Raw genomic sequence first — 20,475 nt, 5'->3', positions numbered from 1 at the left:
GTTAATCTTAAAATGTCAAAATCTTTATTATTACTACAATGCATATTACAATTTTTTGTACAAAGACAAAGATGTGGCCTCAACGTTGAGGATGTCCACAGGATACAACACAATATTGAGTGGCAAGACACAGAAACAAAAAGGGCGGTCTAACACCGGACGATGTGGAGCTGATACATATGTATATATAGTATACCGTAGTGAGCTGGATGCCAGAGGGAATGAACCCTGTAGAAGCTGTCAAAGGTATATACCGTGTGCACAGCATAAAGGTGGCTGCTGGGATGTAGATCCAGTACACAAGGGCCCCTTAATAAAGCTACCAGTTCTTACCTATTGTTAGTAATATTGCTCCACCGTCCGGGAAGACCACCTCCCCGGCGCGTTTCCGCTCTAACTGAGCCTTCGTCTGGGGGTGAACCAGCTCCACATCGTCCGGTTAGACCACCCTTTTTGTTTCTGTGTCTCGCCACTCAATATTGTTTATTCCTGTGGACATCCTCAACGTTGAGGCCACATCTTTGTCTACCTGTGTATTGTATTAGTGTCTTCTCTCTGAAGGGTAATTTTGGATTATATTTGAGTATTTTGTCCAGCACTAGGTGCGTGATTATTAAGCAGGGGGCCCATTTCATGTTAGCAGACAGGACACATATGCTATGTGATTTTGATCTAGGCCTCCTTTGTACCTGAGCCCACTCATCAGATTATAATACTAATTCATTGTAGAGCAGTGTAAACTGTCTGGCATGCGCAGACAGTTTAGTCAGTCCCAGAAGTGGTCTGACTGTGAGAGCCATCGGGTAGCCGCAGGGCACTCAACAGTCCTCCCAGAAGAGCAACCCCAGTAAGCTGCACGGGGGGGGGGGGGATGGAGTTCACGGGGATGGGGTCCAATTCTTAGGCGTGTAAGGGGTAAACACTTGTGATCGGAGCGGGCTCTGCCCCTGAGTGTCAGAGCGTGGTGTCAGCTGTAATATACAGCTGCAAAAATGCTAAAATTTCAATAAACCAAAAAATATACCACTAAAGGTGAAGTACAACATGTCACACAAAAAAAATCACCTTGTTAAGTTAAAGCCTTGTAAAGTTATAATCTCAAAGTGAAACATGGAAGATTTGGGGGGGAAAAAAAAAAATGGGCTAGGTCCCATAAGATGCAAATGAGTTGGGTTCTTAGGTGGTTAAAGTAAAACTGACAAATTCTGATGAGCTCTTGTACATAGCCATCCTCTGCTTCTACTGGAGTCTATTTAAAAAAGAAAAAAAAAACCCTCAGTACTCGCCTTTCCAATGCCCCCTGCTGGTCCTCTTCTTGTTTGCCGTAGGCAGCCAGGAACAGGCCCATGCAAGATGGTGACACGTGCACATACCATGATGTCAGCGAGAGGTGCTGGGCACAATAGAGCAGGCTATATACTAGGGGGCATGGGCTGCCTGGCTATCTCCTAGGTCAGTGATGGCGAACCTTTTAGAGCCTCAGTGCCCAAACTTCAACACCAAGCCACTTATTTATTGCAAAGTTGCAAGCGCAACAATTTAAGCAGTAATTTATTTCTCCTTGTTCATTGACAACTTTCAATTCTTCAGCTTTTCAAGGACACCAATGCAGTTGAAAGGAGGAGGGCAAATTCATCTATCATTGTAGTAAGGTTCTGCAGGCAGATTCTTTGAGTCCTGTCTGGTGAACTTCATTCTGGGGCGGTGGCCTGGGTGCCCACAGAAAGGGCTCATATTGCTGCCTCTGGCACCCATGCCATAGGTTCGCCACCACTGTCCTAGGTGGAGGCTATGACCAATGCATTTCCCATATAGGCTTATATTCCAATTTATAGGTTTTCCCAGTTTTTGTTAAAATTTGTTACCTCAGCTTATACTCGAGAATATATGGTAGTTAACTTGTCAAAAATATTTCTGCAAGATGTTGTACCTTTTCCCATATAATGGTACTTGTGTATGGTAGATAATGACTCTACTGAGAGTATGTCACCAGATTTGAGGTGGATAAATTAGTAGCATGTCCATTGCTGCTGGAGTTTACAACAGAAACATGGCGTCCCCGGTCCTGTCCAACACAGCATTCTGCAGATATTGAAACAAGTAGAGGGCACCTTTCTTTACTACATATGCACAACACTGTGAGGTGAACAGGATTGGAGTCACAGGATGGGAACCCCAAGCCAAAGCACAAGCTGGTTTTGAGGCCCTGCACCAGACTTCTGTCTATATATAGATATTTTTTTTTTTTGGTACTCAAAATTTTGCAATCCTGCATATAATATATTATATTGGAAACTGCAATCCCATAATGATAAATCCTTTAAAGTGACCAACAGAAAACTTTACACAAACTCACTACCCCAATATCTAGTACATCTAATCCTCCATGCCATTTCTTGGATATTCGTTGAAATTGGCACGACCTTTCAACAACGAATATGGGAGCGGTTATGATAAAGGGTGTGTGCATATACTAACAGCTGCACAACCTCCTCTATCTGCCAAGACAGAAGGACATGGAACATCACAAAAAGTCCTAAAGCTTGTCACAAAACAGTCACAAACTGCGGGTGAACCTATTAGATTCTTGTCCTTACCCTGATAATGTTTTGTGATAGTTGGCAACCCCTTTAAACTTCTGAATCAGAATATAATGGAGACAATCCAAGTATTTTTACTTTTAAATACAAAATTTCATACAGTGTTTTTTAAATCTTTAAAAAACAAAAACATTTTACAACTTTTACAAAACAAGGTAGTAAAAAATTAGGTCAATTTCATTGACGGCAGTAATATTTCAAGTGGGATTATCATAGAGTAATGAGAACACAGTTTAATGAAACAACACGGTTGTCTGCCAGTAGGGCATGATCTTTTCAGATAGAGAAACAAACCCGCCCCCTCCCTCAAAAAGAAAACAAAAAAAAACAAAAACAAACACCTTTCAATAACATGACTATCATTAGCAGCGGCTCTTAGTCATTTTCTGGAAGATGTAATTTAGTTCACTTTTAAACCATACAACATCTGCACCTTCCACAGTTAATCCATAGTTTATGGTGTATTATAGCTATGGTGATCATTAACTACATGAAGCCTTACTGTTGCATTTGCAAAAGGTAATCCAATCCAATATTTTAACCATGGCACCTGCTGTCACATAATTACATAATATACACATACACAATTAAAAACATGTTGATACAAGACTGAAATTAAAAATCACAATTAGCATAAATAGTAAGTGCTGATGTAGTCGGAGCTCAAGTTGAATAGCAAAGCGGTGTTCTCTAAATTTTTCCTCACAAAAAAGAAAAAGAAGATTCTCCAAGAGACAATATTAATAGAAGTTATGCATGTCACTCCATTTACAATTAAAAAGAAAAACACAGGAGGAGAGGGGAGTTTGAGTCTTCAGAGCAAGAGCAAGTTCATCTTCTGAAAGTTATAGTATACTTAGAAATTCTTTAACCTGCAAAGAAAAAGGAGAACATATCGTTTACTACGATGCCAAAATTAACTCTTTTACGAATTTATTTTTTGTTTTTTTATAAAAGTGGTTGCCCAGGGTTTTAAAAACATGGCTGCTTTCCACCAAAAACAGTAGTCCCACCTTAACCCTCTGCAGTGCATAGTTTTATAACCAAGCTCCATTAATACTAGCTGAGCTGAAATATTAGCACAAACAACGGTCACAGTCTTGGAAAGACAGACATGTTTTTCCCAGCAATGGACAAACCTTTTAATGGCTCAAACATACACCTATTACATAAATTAGTTTGTTTAGTTGTCAAGGACTAAAGTTGCCCAATGTGTTGTTTGATTAGGAAAGGCCCCTTTTTCTTTGCTTTAGGCCAAATACACACTGCCGTATGGGGGACATCTATATGGCCAATATATACGCCCCCCCATAGATGGCAATGGGAGCACGCCGCCCTACGGGAAAGGTACGGTGTAACACACGTGCAGCACCGTACCCAGTGAAAACAAGGACATGTCCTATCTTTTCTTGGCATATTGCGCCGTGTGCCATATATCCCTATGGAGAGGGGCGAGGGTGAGCAGCGCTCACCACCTTTCCCCGCCGTTCTACAGTACGGCGGGCAACGGCAATGTGAATGTGCCCCTAAAAATGTATGTTTCACACATAGCCCTATAATTTATATAACCTTTAAATGCCAAGAAATGCATATACAAGAATATCCCAATATTGCCAATACAGTTGGGATACAATGGTGTTTATTCACACAAGTGACTTTTCACTGAACCCATTTTTGCTTATGGAGACATACAGATTTGATTCTTCTTCACTGATGCCTTACGGAACTATTCTTTTCAGTCGGCCTTTTCACACTTCAGTCCCCCCCCTCCCCCACCCAGTGATCCAATGTTATCAGTAAACGCAAAAAAAACAGGTTCTAAAATGATCACTGAAAAAAAAAAAAAAAAAAAAAACGGAAATGTGAAGAGCCCATTGGAAAGAATGGTTCAATAGAGTATCAGTGAAGGGGGAAAAAAAAAACACTGAAGCCAGGAAGAGAAAACTAATCTGTATGTATCCGTAAGCCAAATTGGGTTCAGAAAAAAATAAAATAAATAAATCACTGAATGTGAAACCACCCCAAGTTTGATCTGAGACACCTTCTTTACGGTATTTAACTATTAACCCCTTACCGACATGTGACGTAATAGTACGTCACATGTCGGGTCCCGGTACATGGAGAGGGCTCGCGGGCCGAGCCCTCTCCATAGCCGGTAAGTCTTTGCTGCATATTGCAGCAAAGGCTTACCGGTAACACCCGCGATCGGCGCCGCCATCTTTACATGACATCATCCCGTGACATCATCGGGGAGCGGCGATCCGTCGCCATGGTAGCTTCGGGTCTCACGAAGACCCGAAGCTACTTCGGGTTAACCCATTCATTACCATGTGCTGTCAGCACATGGTAATGTATGAGCAATAAAATCCCCATATACTGCCATACTGTACAGTATATGATAGGATCGTACAGACACCCTAGGGTTAAAGTACCCTAGGGAGTCTGAAAAATAGTAAAAATAAAAAGTTTTAAAAAAAAAATTATAATAAAAAAACCTAAAAATTCAAATCACCCCCCTTTCCCTAGAATTGATATAAATATAAATAAACAGTAAAAATCATAAACACATTAGGTATCACCGCGTCCGAAAATGCCCGATCTATCAAAATATAATGGTTTTTCACTGCGTTTAACCCCGTAACGGAAAAACGCGCCCAAAGTCGAAAATGCCACTTTTTTGTCATTTAAAATTTTTTTTAAAATTCTATAAAAAGTGATCAAAAGTCATACAGTCCTAAAAATGATAACATTGTAAACGTCATCAAAATCTGCAAAAAAAGACACCACCCACAGCTCCATACACCAAAGTATGAAAAAGTTATTAGCCCCAGAAGATGGCAAAATCCCCCAAAAAAATTTTGTACAGGAGGTTTTAATGTTTTTAAATGTATGAAAACATTATAAAACCTATACAAAATTTGGTATCCCCGTAATCGTACCAACCCAAAGAATAAAGTAGACATGTCATTTTGGGCGCACAGTGAAATCCGTAAAATCCAAGCCCACAAGAATACGGCACAAATGCGGGTTTTTTTTTACCAATTTCACAGCATTTGGAATTTTTTTTCCCGCTTCCCGGTACACGGCATGGAATATTAAATACCAGCATTTTGAAGTGTAATTTGTTACGCAGAAAATAAGCCATCACACAGCTCTGTACATGGAAAAATAAAAAAAGTTTCAGATTTTTGAATGTGGGGAGTGAAAAATGAAAACGCAAAATCGAAAAGGGCCGCGGCGGGAAGGGGTTAAGCATGTGCTTTTTGTACGAAAGAAAAAAAAAAAAAAAGTGGTTGCAGTACTTTTTTTCACGTTTGAATAAAACGGGATTTTAACCCCTTAAGGACGCAGGGTTTTTCCGCTCATTTCTCGCTCTCAAACTTCAAAAATCCATAACTTTTTCATTTTTACAGTGTACAGACCTGTGTGAGGGCTTATTTTGTGCGTAACAAATTTTACTTTCCCATAATGTTGTTTATTTTAACATGCCGTGTACTGCGAAGCTGAAAACAAATTCCAAATGTGGAAAAACTGAAAAAAAAAAAAAAAACGTCACGTTCTTGTGGGCTCAGTTTTTTCGACTTTGACTGTGCACTCAAAATAACACGTCAGCTTTATTCTTTGGTTCGGTGCGATCGCGGTGATGCCAAATTTATATAGGTTTTATTGTGTTTTAATACATTTTCAAAAATTAAACGAATGTGTACAAAAAAGCAAAATTTTTTTTGCCATCTTCAGACGCTAATAACTTTTTCATACTTTGGCGCACGGAGCTGTGTGAGGTGTCATTTTTTGCGAAATGATGCAACGTTTTCATTGCTACCATTTTGAGGTCTGTGCGACATTTTGATCATTTTTTATGTGATGTAAAAAGGTGTAAAAGTCGCATTTCGGACATTTGGGCGCCATTTCCCGCCTCGGAGGTCACCGCCGGCCGTAACCGCTTTTATATTTGGATAGATCGGGCATTTTGGGACGCGGCGATACCTAATATGTTTGTGATTTTTACTGTTTATTATGTTTTAAACTTTTTTTTTCTTTTTTTTTTCCACTATTTTTTAGACCATCTAGGGTACATTAACCCTAGATGGTCAGATCGTTCCTACCATATACTGCAATACTTCTGTATTGCAATATATGGCATTTTTGCACACTATACATTACAATGAGCCACAGGCTCATTGTAATGGATATGCAGAAGCCATGTATCCTCGGGTCAAACGGAGACCCGAGGGTACCATGGCAACCGATCGCCGCCCCCCGTCTTTTAAATGCCGCCGGCAGAGGCAACGGAGGGGCAACGACCGCGGTTATTAGCGGTGGGGGGTTTTCTGCAATATGCAAAAACCCCCATCTTTGTATGAAGAGGACTCAGCCCGTGAGCCCTCTTCATACACTTCTTATACCTCTGCGCCGTAGAGCTACGGCGCAGAGCGTTAAGGGGTTAACAGATGTTAAAACCACCATTCTTTACTTTTTTAATGGAGGTTAGGACAGTAGCCTCAACCTAGCCTTAGGGTGCATTTCCAATGGCTGTGTGATCGCCCGGACTAGATCCCGGGCGAGCGAGTGCTCTTTAGCCCTGCTCCCTCCACAGGCAGACGCTGCAGCCACATCACAAATCTGACAAAGTTTAGGAAAAGTCCAATACTTTATGGTGAAGCGATTACCTCATGTGCCAACTGCACTGTGACCAGGTGCCATAGAGGTCTATGGAGACCATGATCTGGTAGTGAATAATGCAACCGGATTACAGCCCCCATAACGGCTGTCTGAATGAGGCCTTACATTGTGTTAAATAAAACATTCTTAAATGTGGGATGTATTCTACCATACCTTTTCTATAAGGCATTCTTGTTTCTGTTTATCATCCTTAAAATCTTCATTTACATCTAGTGTCAAAATGGGGACATCTTGTAAATATGCAAAATCAGTCCTGTAAAGCACAATTATGATTATTAGAATCTATCTAGTTAAAAAGGCAATTGGTTGTATAAAGAAAATCAAAGTAAAGAAGTTCAAAAAAATAAAAAATTTGTCTGTGTGACATCTTGTTGAATTAATATTTGTGTGCAGGGATAGTTGATTGGTGGTAGACTACATTATCAAGAAAAAGAGTAATTTATCATCATCTACCAGCATTCTGCAAGCTCTAATGGCGGGTACGAGGCAGAGAGGGGCTCAGATGATGTTAGCCTGAGTACCTCCGGCTTATTTGCATATTATTTTTCTTGATAATGCGACTGTTAAAGGATACAAAAGAATTACAGATACCGGCTCAGGAGGAAACAACAAGTATGTGAGTAACAGTCTACCATCAGTCAGTATGAGAGCCTTTAAAACATCAAGCAGTCACACCTGCCTTGCCAAATAAAGTTAAAATGCCAGGAGCTGGCAATTTTTACACAGCTTTACTAGCCAGACGTGGGAATATGCTTACCTCATATTTCTGTGATGGAGCCAGCTTTCATGTTTATAATGAAGCTTCTCCAGATATTCCATAGGAATTCCTTGTTCTTCCTCTCTTCCACGACAATAAATTCTCTTAAGGCAATTCTAGATAATAAATAAATCAATAACGTTCAATAAATGATTTTGGGAACTTTAGAGACATTTAAGCATGAAGTAGTGATGCTGCAGCCTTGCTGCAACTTGTGGCCAGTAGTCCTGTGGGGAGGCAGGGGCCACCAGCATCACATAGTCTAAGCATTGCCCTGGAGCTGCATTCAACGCAGAAGTAAAGCCTACTGTCCACATTTTATAAACCAAATAAACCAGTGTGATGAGGATGTGCTGAAAACTAACTCTGCTTATGCTTGACTCTTATGGAGGGAAAAAAAAAAACAAAAACCACCTGTCGCACACACCAAGATGTCAGCCATTTACCGACATCATATAGTGTGTAGCCGCCATCGGCACCCACTATGTTGTCAGCAAGCTGCTGATGTCATGGTATATGCAACAGCAACGCTTTGGGACCCGAAGACAGAGCTTTAGAAGACAGAAGAGGACCTGTGGTGGGTTTCAGAAAAGTGAGCACATGTTTTTTATTAGGCTGGGCATACTGGGCTATATACAAAAGGGGCACATGCTGGCTAGCTAAATACTGTGTGTAGGCTGTGACCAATGCATTTCACACCCTAGGCTTATACTCCAGTCAATAAGTTTTCCCAGGTTTTTGTGTTAAATTAGGTACTTCAGCTTATACTCGAGTATATACAGTAACTGAAAAGTTGCCAAGAAACTTTGTGTTGGAAATTGCACTTTTTAAGCGACACATTTGTTTTTATTTTATTTACAGAATATACTCAAGTATAAGCCAAGGCACTTAATTTTGCCACAAAAAGTGTCCCTCTTTAAAGTAGAATGTTCAGCAGAGCTACAGGCAGAGAGCATAGATGTGCCTCTGACTGCACAGCCTGGCCTCCGGAAGATGCGGGGAGAAAAGAACGCCAGGGGTGAGAGCCAAGTAGTTTTTTCTTAATACTCAAGTAGAAGCCAAGTGGGGTTTTTTTTTCCAACACAAATATTGTGCTGAAAAACTTGGCTTGAGTATATACGGTAGTATATTTTTAGTAGTTCCCCTGAAAGTGAATGACACTTACCTCAGGTGCTGCACGGAGATAGACTATGCCATCCAGTTGAAGATCGGCACCAAACTGAGAATTCATCCATTCATGCCAGTCCTGATAAACTGTCCACTCCGTTTCATTCATACACTCTGCCTCATACAAATTAGAAGCAAAAATGTATCTGAAAAAGAGGGAAATGATGATTACTGCAAGTACAACATATAAGATAAAGAAACTAGGGAACTTGTAGCTCCGTTTCATTTACTCAGTATCCTGTGTTAACAAAAGTGAAATTGGTACAAAGACCCTGCTACTTTTCATTTTGCAGCTACATTTAGATTGAGCTTTTAATCTATTTATTCAGTGTGGATACACAGTTGAAAAACCGCAGTGTCACGCAATAGAACATCGACCAGGACCTCGACCCCCAACACACTCAGTGTTATTGGTTTATTAACATATTTTTTAAAGTTAATTTGAGAAGGAAGGAGGCCATGAATAACAAATACGATCACAATCAAAGTGCCTGGATCTATCAGTAAGTGTTCCTGGTTTATCATCGCTTTGATGATGAATTTCCTTTAATGCCAGCATATTTTAAATTTTTTCAGTAGATTAAACCCCTCTCAAAGTAGGATTATGAAACCTCTAAAGGCAGTGTGCATATTCTTCCAGAACGTTATTGTTCTGGAAGATTTTCAAACCGCATAAATATGTGAACATGAAATGAACACAAGTCTTTTGACCCCTTACTGACATGTTACGTCACATGTCGGGTCCCGGTGCATGGAGAAGGCTCGCGGGCCGAGCCCTCTCCATAGCCGGTAAGTCTTTGCTGCATATTGCAGCAAAGGCTTACCGGTAACACCCGCGGCTTCAAAAAGACGGTGGCGCGTGGTGGCCGCCATCTTTCTGAGGATCGTCGCTCCCTGTGACGTTATCGGGGAGCGGTGATCCGTCGCCATGGTAGCTTCGGGTCTCACGAAGACCCGAAGCTACTTCGGGTTAACCCCTTCAGTGCAATGTGCTATCAGCACATTGTAATGTATGAGTAGTAAAATACACATACTGCCATACTGTAGTATGGCAGTATATGATACGATCGTACAGACACCCTGGGGTTAAAGTACCTTAGGGAGTCTGAAAAATAGTAAAAATAAAAAAGTTAAAAAAAAATAATATATATAATAAAAAAACCCTAAAAATTCAAATCACCCCCTTTCCGTAGAACTGATATAAATATAAATAAATAGTAAAAATCATAAACACATTAGGTATCACCACGCCCGAAAATGCCCGATCTATCCAAATATGATAACGGTTTTTCACTGCGTTTAACCCTTAACGGAAAATAGCGTCCAAAGTCGCACTTTTTTGCCATTTAAAAAAAAATTCTATAAAAAGTGATCAAAAGGTCATACAGTCCTAAAAATGATAACATTGTAAACGTCATCAAAATCCGCAAAAAAAGGCACCACCCACAGCTCCATACAAGTATGAAAAAGTTATTGGCGCCAGAAGATGGCAAAATCCCCCCAAAAATTTTGTACAGATTAAATTTTTTTTAAATGTATGAAAACATTATAAAACCTATACAAATTTGGTATCCCCGTAATCATACCGACCCAAAGAATAAAGTAGACATCTCATTTGGGGCACACAGTGAAATCCGTAAAATTCAAGCCCACAAGAATACGGCACAAATGCGCTTTTTTTTTTTTTTTTTTACCAATTTCACTGCATTTGGAATTTTTTTGAATGTGGTGAATGAAAAATGAAAACGCAAAAAGGCTGCGGCGGGAAGGGGTTAAACATACGAACTGGATGCAACATTATAGCGCATTACCTATCACTGTAGACTGAACGCTCAAAAAAGAGCACGGGGTTTTCAGCTTCTCTCAGCTTCCCTCCGAAGGCTTTCAACTGCGCACGAATACGGCTCAGACAAGCATAGGACTGAAAGGTGAAGGACCAGCGTTCTGGTTTTTCATACATCATCTGGAGAAGATTGCCACCACTTTTCTGTGATGTGGTGAGTTCCTATTTTTCAACATGAGAATTGTGTAAAAAAAAAAATTATTAAAGGTGTATTCCCACAAAGACAAGTTTCTTAAATGGATTCAGGATATACTCAGCAAGATTCATCACTGTGTCTGATGATAAATCTGGTGCAGTATAAAACTGTCAATGTGGATGATCTCCAGTCATGTCTGTTAGAGCATTGGCAACTGCTAAGACTATATTTTTGCTGCTCAAATCGAGTTAAATAGACAGTGGCTGCACACGAGTGGCACACACGCTTCACTCCCACGGTTTCCAATATACATGTGGTCCCATAGATGGGACCTGCAGCCATTTATGACTTATCCACAGATATGCATGTCATCAGGGACACATCACCATCTGTCCATACATGGTCTCTACATCTCCACACAAGGTCCCTATTTAATTCAATTAAATATTTTTTTGCCCTGCCTGGGATTTGAGCCTACAACCTCCACACTCCACCTTCCATTGAGATACAGGACAGAGCCTCTATCCACTATGGGCATATTTTATGTAACCAAGACCTTCACTGTGACACAGGCTCCATGCACTGGTATATAGAGAGGGATGTTCTCAGATATTGTTAAATATTGAGATTATTATTATAATTATTATGGTGATTATAACATTTTAAGAATATAATACAGTTAAATTAAAGGAATAAAAATTTATAAGACAAAAAATAAGGGCTTATTCAGACAGGCGTGTCTGCTGTTCCTCTGCAAAAAATGCAGACTTGATGTCTGATCAGTCCATACTGTAGCCATAAGTCATCGGTTATTTTTACATATGCAAAAAAAGCTGATGGTTTCTAATCTTGCCCTGCCCAGTTGGTTGCCTAGCAATATTTGAAGAAATAACACCGCATACGGATGTCTTGCATGTGCCGTCCATTGTTTTGAGAATCCATTGCCTTGTACGTGGTCTGCATGCGAGACGAAAAAATGCATACTGCTATTTTTTTTTTAATGTCTGCACATCCATTAAACAAATGGACATGTGAACAGACCCATAGGAAACAGTGGGTCAGTTTGCCCTCCGCTTAAAAAAAAAAAAAAAAAAAGCTAGGACATCAAAAACACTCATCTACTTGAGCCCTAAATTATACTATTTGATATACTATTTTATATTAACATTACCAGGACAATCTTTACTACACTTAGGCCCCTTCCACACTTGCGTTGCAGATCACGTCAGAGTTTGATCAGTGAAAAACGCACATTTTGCATCAGAGTGCAATCAGTTTTCAGTCAGAGTTTGTTCAGTGTCTCAGTTTTTCACGTGCGTTTTCAATGCAATTTCAATGCGTTTTTCACACGCGTGAAAGGACTCAGGACTGAGCTCTATCTTTTCTATGGCAATTGCTGCGTGAAAAACGCATTGCACTTGCAAGTGTCTCAGAGTGCAATGCGTTTTTGAGGCATCTCCATAGACTTGTATGGTGCGTTTTTCACGCGTGTGACTTGCAAAAGTAGAGCCTGCCGAGATTTAAACGCGTGTTAAAAAAAACGCGTGTGTGTGCGTGAAAAAAAATGCAAGTCTCAAAAGGCCCATTGATTACAATGGGTCAGAGTGCAATGCAAGTTCTGCGCGTCAAAAGCATGCGCAGAAAACACGCATGAAAAACGCAAGTGTGGAAGGGGCCTAATACTACACTGTCATAAAGCACTAAATCATCTCCTGGCAAATCACTGCTGACCGTTGCTGATCACATGTTTCAATGGAAATGCGATCAGACTGAGCCCCGCCCCCAGACGGTTACATTGCACTTCTTAATGTAATGTAAACGCCATATGTCACTGCACCCTAAACATTCAGATAATACTTAAAATTTTCTTGAAGGTATCATATAGTCGGTATCGAGTATCACAACAGTCTTCTGGGTATCATATCAGACTCAAAATTCTGGTATCGGTGAAACCCTAGCGTAAACTCTATGTTACACTTATTTATAAGAAACGCACCTGAAATTCATCTTGACTGCTCTGAACATTGCACCATCTTGCTATTGGTTCAGGAACAACTTCCCAGTCCTCATTGCATTTCTTGAGGATATTGACAAACGTAGATTTACCTGCAGCTGGAGAAGACATTGACAATTTTTAACACAAATGTTGCTGGGTAGCAGAGCAATTACAGTATAAGTCAACATGAATGGATGGTCTGCACACACAGGAAGAAGTCAGTGCTGCATTTTAACAAAAACTAGTTTGGAGACGTCACTATTTTGCTGCCTCTGGGGTTACAACATGTTTGTTCTCTTTAATAAACTGTCAGATAAATCTGGTGGCAGCTGTGTCCTGAGTGACTGGAAGCATGTCTGGCTGACTGCACATCTCACATGGTTCATTGCACAGGCAGGGGTGTCATTTGTTTATACACTTCAGAGGTCTTGGATGTCAGAAATCTCATCAGAATATTGCAAACCCGTGCTGTATTCATTATTTTACATGGTATTGAAATTAAACATTTCTAAACAACTGTAAAATTTGAGCTCCTCTCCCCAGCATTAACCCCTTACCAACACGTGACATATTAGCACCTCACACGCCAGCTGCAAGTGTATGGAGGTTGAGCCCTCTCCATACTAGGTGGATATTTGCTGCATATTGCAGCAACACCACCAGCAACACCCATGATTGGTGGCAACAATAATCACTGGTGTTAACTCTTCGATTACCACAGCATCATATAGGCGAGATTGTCATGCCCCATGACGTTATCGCAATATTTTAATAAATGATCAGCAAAATCCCCATATATTGCCATATTGTAGGGTTAAAGTACATATGGAGTCTGAAAAGTAGCAAAACAAAAAAAAAAGTAGAAAAACAAAAATTCAAATCGCCCCTTTCCCTAGAACCAGTATAAAAAGAAACTGTAGTAATCATAAACACTTTAGGTATCGCCGCATCCCAAAATGTCCTATCACAATATAATAACGAATTCCCGGTGTTTAACCCCATAGTGGTAAATAGTGCTCAAAACGCCGCTTTTTCGTCATTTTGCAACATATAATTTTTTTTTTTTACATTGTATTAAAACCTATATAAATTTATAATCCCTGTGATTGTACCGATCCAAAGAATAAAGTAGACAATGTCTTGTGTACTACCTAGAGCCTACGCCAGGTTCAGGCAACAGCTACAGTACATAAGAACTGAACCAGACATGTATCAAGAGGCCATAGCCATATTTGGTGCAGGGCCAACACCAAGCAATGAAATTACAGAGAAGCAGGGACTCCATTACTGGGATTCTCCCTTCCCTGGAACAGTTGGTCTGTAAAATCTGGTCAGCACAGAGTTCATGTTTCATGGACCACGTGCGTGCTTGTGTTTCAGCCCTAAAGAATTCCACCCAAGTATAACCTACAAACTGTACAAAGCCACCTACAGTATATCTATGCGCTTGTACTCAATATGCCTGCCAATATACATGTCCTGTGTGTAGCCTCCAGCATACACCGGCGCATGATAAATCCCCCCGCCCCGGTCTGTGCGTCACCTACATTTCCCAGAGCACACAAGGCTGTCAGATGGGGAAATAATATTAGGAAGAGCAATGTTTTCCAATGAGAGCCACGGAGACTATGGACCATCACACAGCTCCACCACATGCATCAGTATAAAGGGTTCCCATCATAAGAGGGGTGGGGGGTAGATTTAGATAGCCCATGTGTAATAGATAGGGACGACACAGTGTGCTAAACCTAATGTTATGCGAATAATACACGTGAGAAAATCTATACCATAATACAATTAACTTCAGTGTTAAAAACAAAATTGTTAAAAAAATATGACACACATTTTCCCTATAATTTATTATTTTTTTTGTATCTTTTGTATCCATCCCCTACCGCCGGAGTAATAGAGATGTGGGCTGTTCTGTATAATCCAAGCTGCAGTCGGTGCCCCACTGTCCGGCATCTTCTGTAGAAGATTATACAGGGAATCTATGCCCGGGACTATTGTACAGTCAGCAGGTGCCCGCCTTCTCCCAGTCACACGTCTTACCGATATTGCCCTCTATAGAGATGCGCTTCACTTTGCTCCTCTTGCCCGGGGATGACGTAGCAGAGGAGGGTGATGGAGGAAGGTCGGAGCAGCTTCTCTTCGGTGGGGTGGCCATAGTGGAGTACACACTGCAGTGACGGCAGACAGGATCTGAATGTCCCGCGCGTTGTGTCTTTGAGTTTTGGCGCCGCTAGAAGGGCGGAGTTGGGAAATATTATAGGACCTTTCAAAATCTCCAGTCCGGACCAATCAGGAGCGACAAATTACCCGGGATCAGCGGAGTCACTGACTCAACTGACAGCGAAGAACCAATAGGACGACAGGAGGACGTCACTGGGTGACAGGAGCCGCAGCCTGAGGTGAACTGTCACCCCCGGTGCCCGGGAAGAAGTAATGCGGGCGCATTGTATTGTGTGTTTGCGAAGCTATTGCAGAGATATTTGGGTGACAACCTGGGAATTTTAACTCGTGTGAAATATATATATATATATATATATATTTTTTTTTTTTAAGATGCCATAGTATAACTATGTTCTTCTGAGAAAAGAGTACTTCTGCCTTTGCATTTGGGCTTTGTCTTTGAGGGGTTCATATTGTCACAATATGGAATAATAACTACAAGGAAATGGAAACTATTTGTTCTATACTTTGTATAATAACAATGTTTTCTTTCTTTTTTTTTAGGGCTACTTTTAAAATCACCAATTTTTTTACATTTTGGCAGATTCAGTAAGGCTGCTTGCACGCCACACTGAAAAACGCCCCCATAGATGGCTATGGCGCCTGGTGGCGGTATTGTGACCACCCATGTGTGGTACTGTACCAGCATGCTCTATCTTTTCCTGCGTTTACGGCCATACATGGCTACGGAGAGGGGAGGGGTGAGTGTGTTGCTGTAGCCTGGACGAGGATACTGCAGTGTGGAGGCCTAACCTGTTTGCATTGGTTGTCTGGGATCAGGGTTGTTTTGGCCCAAGGTGACACAGCTGAAATCTGTAGCAGGTGTGCTGCTGTAATACAAGTACACTTATTCAGTAGTGAGTGTGGCCTCCACATGCCTTTATGTTCTCCCTACAATTCCTGGGCCTGCTATGATGAGGCAATGGATGTTCTCCTGAGGGATTACCTCCCAGATCGGGATTAAAGCATCAGTCACCTCCTGGACAGTCTGTGGTGTAATATGGTGTTGGTGGATGGAAAAGACATGGGGCACATTTACTAAGAACAGTGCAAACCTCACTGCAGGGGGCGCCAGGTTCAGGATTTCTGGCACACGTTTTTCATGAATCTGGCGCCCTCTGCACTGCTCCAATATTGCACAACTTTTTTTTTTTTGGTGGTCCTTTAACATGGGGCATGTGACACAATTCTGTTGGAGTTTGCATGTTAAATCTGATGTACGGTCCGACTGAGCACCGGAACGCCCCCTTCAGTGCAGAAATGTGGCGCAGGGGTTTTCCCGCAAAGAAAAGTTAGGCCCTATGCACGAGATAGGACCTAACTTGCTGATCAGTGGGGTCTCAGCACAGATCATAAAAAGAAGGGGTCCGATGGGGTCCCACTTGCTTCCTTCGGACCCATCGTCGCTCCGTCAGATTAATGAAGCAGATGGCTGCACATGACCGTTCTGCTTCATTAATCTCTATAGAGCTGATGGAAAATTGCTGAACGCTGCGCTCGACAATCTCCCTCAGCTCCATAGAGAATAATCAAGCAGAACGGTCAAAGATAGGGGAAAGATATATATATATATAGTTCAAGAAAAGAAGCAGCACTCCAATAGTGAATCAAAGCAGGGTGATCTTTATTTCAAGGATGCGACGTTTCGGTGAGTGTCCACCTTGTTCACCCTGCTTTGATTCACTATCGGAGTGCTGCTGCTTCTCTTGAACTACATTAGGATCCTATGCCACGGATTGTACGGATTTTGCACCTGGCTATACAGGTTGTGCTGCCTTGGATCTATCTATCGGACATGTCCCAATGAGCGCATTGCCGTCTATGGGGGATGTACACTCACCGGCCACTTTATTAGGTACACCATGCTAGTAACGGGTTAGACCCCCTTTTGCCTTCAGAACTGCCTCAATTCTTCGTGGCATAGATTAAACAAGGTGCTGGAAGCATTCCTCAGAGATTTTGGTCCATATTGACATGATGGCATCACACAGTTGCCGCAGATTTGTCGGCTGCACATCCATGATGCGAATCTCCCGTTCCACCACATCCCAAAGATGCTCTATTGGATTGAGATCTGGTGACTGTGGAGGCCATTTGAGTACAGTGAACTCATTGTCATGTTCAAGATACCAGTCTGAGATGATTCCAGCTTTATGACATGGCGCATTATCCTGCTGAAAATAGCCATCAGATGTTGGGTACATTGTGGTCATAAAGGGATGGACATGGCCAGCAACAATACTCAGGTAGGCTGTGGCGTTGCAACGATGCTCAATTGGTACCAAGGGGCCCAAAGAGTGCCAAGAAAATATTCCCCACACCATGACACCACCACCAGCCTGAACCGTTGATACAAGGCAGGATGGATCCATGCTTTCATGTTGTTGACGCCAAATTCTGACCCTACCATCCGAATGTCGCAGCAGAAATCGAGACTCATCAGACCAAGCAACGTTTTTCCAATCTTCTACTGTCCAATTTCGATGAGCTTGTGCAAATTGTAGCCTAAGTTTCCTGTTCTTAGCTGAAAGGAGTGGCACCCGGTGTGGTCTTCTGCTGCTGTAGCCCATCTGCCTCAAAGTTCGATGTACTGTGCGTTCAGAGATGCTCTTCTGCCTACCTTGGTTGTAACGGGTGGCGATTTGAGTCACTGTTGCCTTTCTATCAGCTCGAACCAGTCTGCCCATTCTCCTCTGACCTCTGGCATCAACAAGGCATTTCTGCCCACAGAACTGCCGCTCACTGGATGTTTTTTCTTTTTCGGACCATTCTCTGTAAACCCTAGAGATGGTTGTGCGTGAAAATCCCAGTAGATCTGCAGTTTCTGAAATACTCAGACCAGCCCTTCTGGCACCAACAACCATGCCACGTTCAAAGGCACTCAAATCACCTTTCTTCCTCATACTGATGCTCGGTTTGAACTGCAGGAGATTGTCTTGACCATGTCTACAGTTGCCGCCATGTGATTGGCTGATTAGAAATTAAGTGTTAACGAGCAGTTGGACAGGTGTACCTAATAAAGTGGCCGGTGAGTGTATATACGCCGTATATACAGCAGTGTAAATGCAGCCTTACAGAGCATTTACATGTCTTCTATCTCATCATAGCTATCATAGTACATACATGTCATAATATCTTCCATTGTTTACATATCACATGTCCCGTGTATGTCTTGTACGTCCATCACATGTACACAGCCTATCTAAGTGTAGTATATCAGTCAGCCCCCTGAAGGCCCATGAGATGTCTGCTCACCTGGCGGCACAACTTCCATTCCTCTCGTTCTTCCTCCTCCATCTTCACTAACACCAGACCTCCTCTTCCTGTCCCATAACAACACAGCCGTGAAGCAAGCGACACAGCAGAGGAGTGCCTTATGGCACTGTGGTTACAGCTTCTTCATTCACTGCAGTAGTGACTAGTATGAGGACCACGGGAAACTCTGGCGCACTGCTGACATGGATCACTGCATCATGTGTCCTGCTGAGCAGTCCGGCGCACGCTGCGATCTGCTTCTGATATTTCCCTTTTTTACCAGCGCACTACAGGAAATAATTGCCAAGCGTACTTTTATGCTAATCATTTCAATGCTGCAGCTGGAATTGATTGCAAGTGTTCGGGCCCTTTTACACGATGCGTTGCGTTTTTGACACATTCCAAAGACTTCAGCCTTGATCACATGCTAAGGTTACATTGCGTTGCCACTGCATCTGATGAATCACAATGTAACCTCATCATGTGATCAAGGCTGAAGCTTTTGGAATGCGTGAAAAACGCATCAAAAAACGTGACACAACGCATCATGTGAAAATGCCTTACGTGGCATTTGCAATGCGTTTTTAACTCTTAGGCTACATTCACACTGCCGTTGCCCGCCCGTACCGTAGCGGGCAACGGCAGTGCACGGGGAGAGGAGGAGGAGGAGTTGAGCGCAGCTCACCCCCGCCCCTCTCCATAGGAAGTAATGGGGCACTGCGCCGTATTACGGCAAAAGATAGGACAGGTCCTATCTTTTTCCGGGTACGGAGCGGTACGGTCCGCAATTGTGCTGCACCGTACCGCCCATTTACGTGTATGGAGGACGTATATCGGCCGTATATACCTCGGCCGTATATACGTCCTCCATACGTTAGTTTGAATGTAGCCTTACTATGTATGTGGCTGGTTTGAAAGCATTTTTCTTCATTGCTGGAAGTGTAAGCACCTGTGTTAACATTGTCACAGCTGCTTACATTTTCAGCAATGAAGAAAACTGCTTTCAAACCAGCCAAACATGTAAGAGTGATGCCACACACAGCGTTTTGAACCCCTTTTTGGTCTGTTTTTAAGTAATCCGTTAAAAACGCTTCCGTTTTTGACCATTTTCAATCAAGATAATTGGTAAAACCTGTAAAAAAAAAATGGACTTCTTAAAAAACGGACCAAAAACGGGTTTGAAGCGCCATGTCTGGCATCACCCTCAAAACACATGCGTTTTAAATGTATTGTAAATGCCATATGTGACTGCACCCTAAGTATCTGTCTGGTTATAGAGTAACTCAATGTTTAAGAGCATTTGGACTACAGGGATCAAACCTCTCGCTAACAGAAAGAATAAAAAGGCTAGACTCACCTTTGGTAAGGAGCATGTTGTGGACCACTTCTCCTCTGTAACTGTAAAGCAGTTCCTTGAAACAGAAAACATTGAAACAATGAAATGACCAGGCCAGAGCCCTGATCTATAGCCAATAGAAAACCACCTAAAAATCCTCAGTGACAAATGTATGGCCAAGAAACCCACAACAGTCACAGACATGTGAAAGAGACTCAAAGAAGACTGGAACAGATCTACCACTGCAGTGTGAGAAACTCATGGTGTCCTGTGGCTGCAGATGTGCTGAAGTAATTCACAGCAAAGGCCTGTGCACGTCCTACTGATTGGTGACTGTTATGACCTTCAGAAAATGTCATTATCTTTCTCTGTGGTACAGTCATTGCAGTTCTCCAATTATGATCATCAGGCTTTTTTGCAAAATAAAGGTTTTATGTTGATATACTTTGGTTATTTTGTATAACATTGTT

At 41.9% G+C, this 20,475-nt stretch overlaps 1 protein-coding gene across 2 annotated transcripts; it reads right to left on the bottom strand.

Annotated features, from left to right (window-relative positions):
- Nucleotides 1-2,677: 2,677 nt before the first annotated feature.
- DCK (deoxycytidine kinase) lies at nucleotides 2,678-20,077 on the bottom strand. 2 transcript variants are annotated; one of them, XM_072116766.1, is made up of 7 exons: nucleotides 20,027-20,077; nucleotides 13,183-13,298; nucleotides 11,019-11,212; nucleotides 9,206-9,353; nucleotides 8,041-8,156; nucleotides 7,437-7,536; nucleotides 2,678-3,472 (listed from the first exon to the last, which is right to left on the bottom strand). In XM_072116766.1, exons 1-7 carry the CDS (start codon nucleotides 20,040-20,042, stop codon nucleotides 3,446-3,448), a joined length of 717 nt encoding a protein of 238 aa, XP_071972867.1. In that variant the 5' UTR covers nucleotides 20,043-20,077; the 3' UTR covers nucleotides 2,678-3,445. The 2 variants fall into 2 exon arrangements, with proteins under 2 accessions (XP_071972867.1, XP_071972856.1); XM_072116755.1 differs by lacking the exon at nucleotides 20,027-20,077 and adding an exon at nucleotides 15,235-15,521 and having other exon boundaries at nucleotides 2,680-3,472.
- Nucleotides 20,078-20,475: the final 398 nt, after the last annotated feature.

This window comes from Engystomops pustulosus, chromosome 1 (genome assembly GCF_040894005.1).
Source record: "Engystomops pustulosus chromosome 1, aEngPut4.maternal, whole genome shotgun sequence".
Taxonomy (NCBI): domain Eukaryota; kingdom Metazoa; phylum Chordata; class Amphibia; order Anura; family Leptodactylidae; genus Engystomops; species Engystomops pustulosus.
This window is presented reverse-complemented; position numbering and strand designations above follow the sequence as displayed.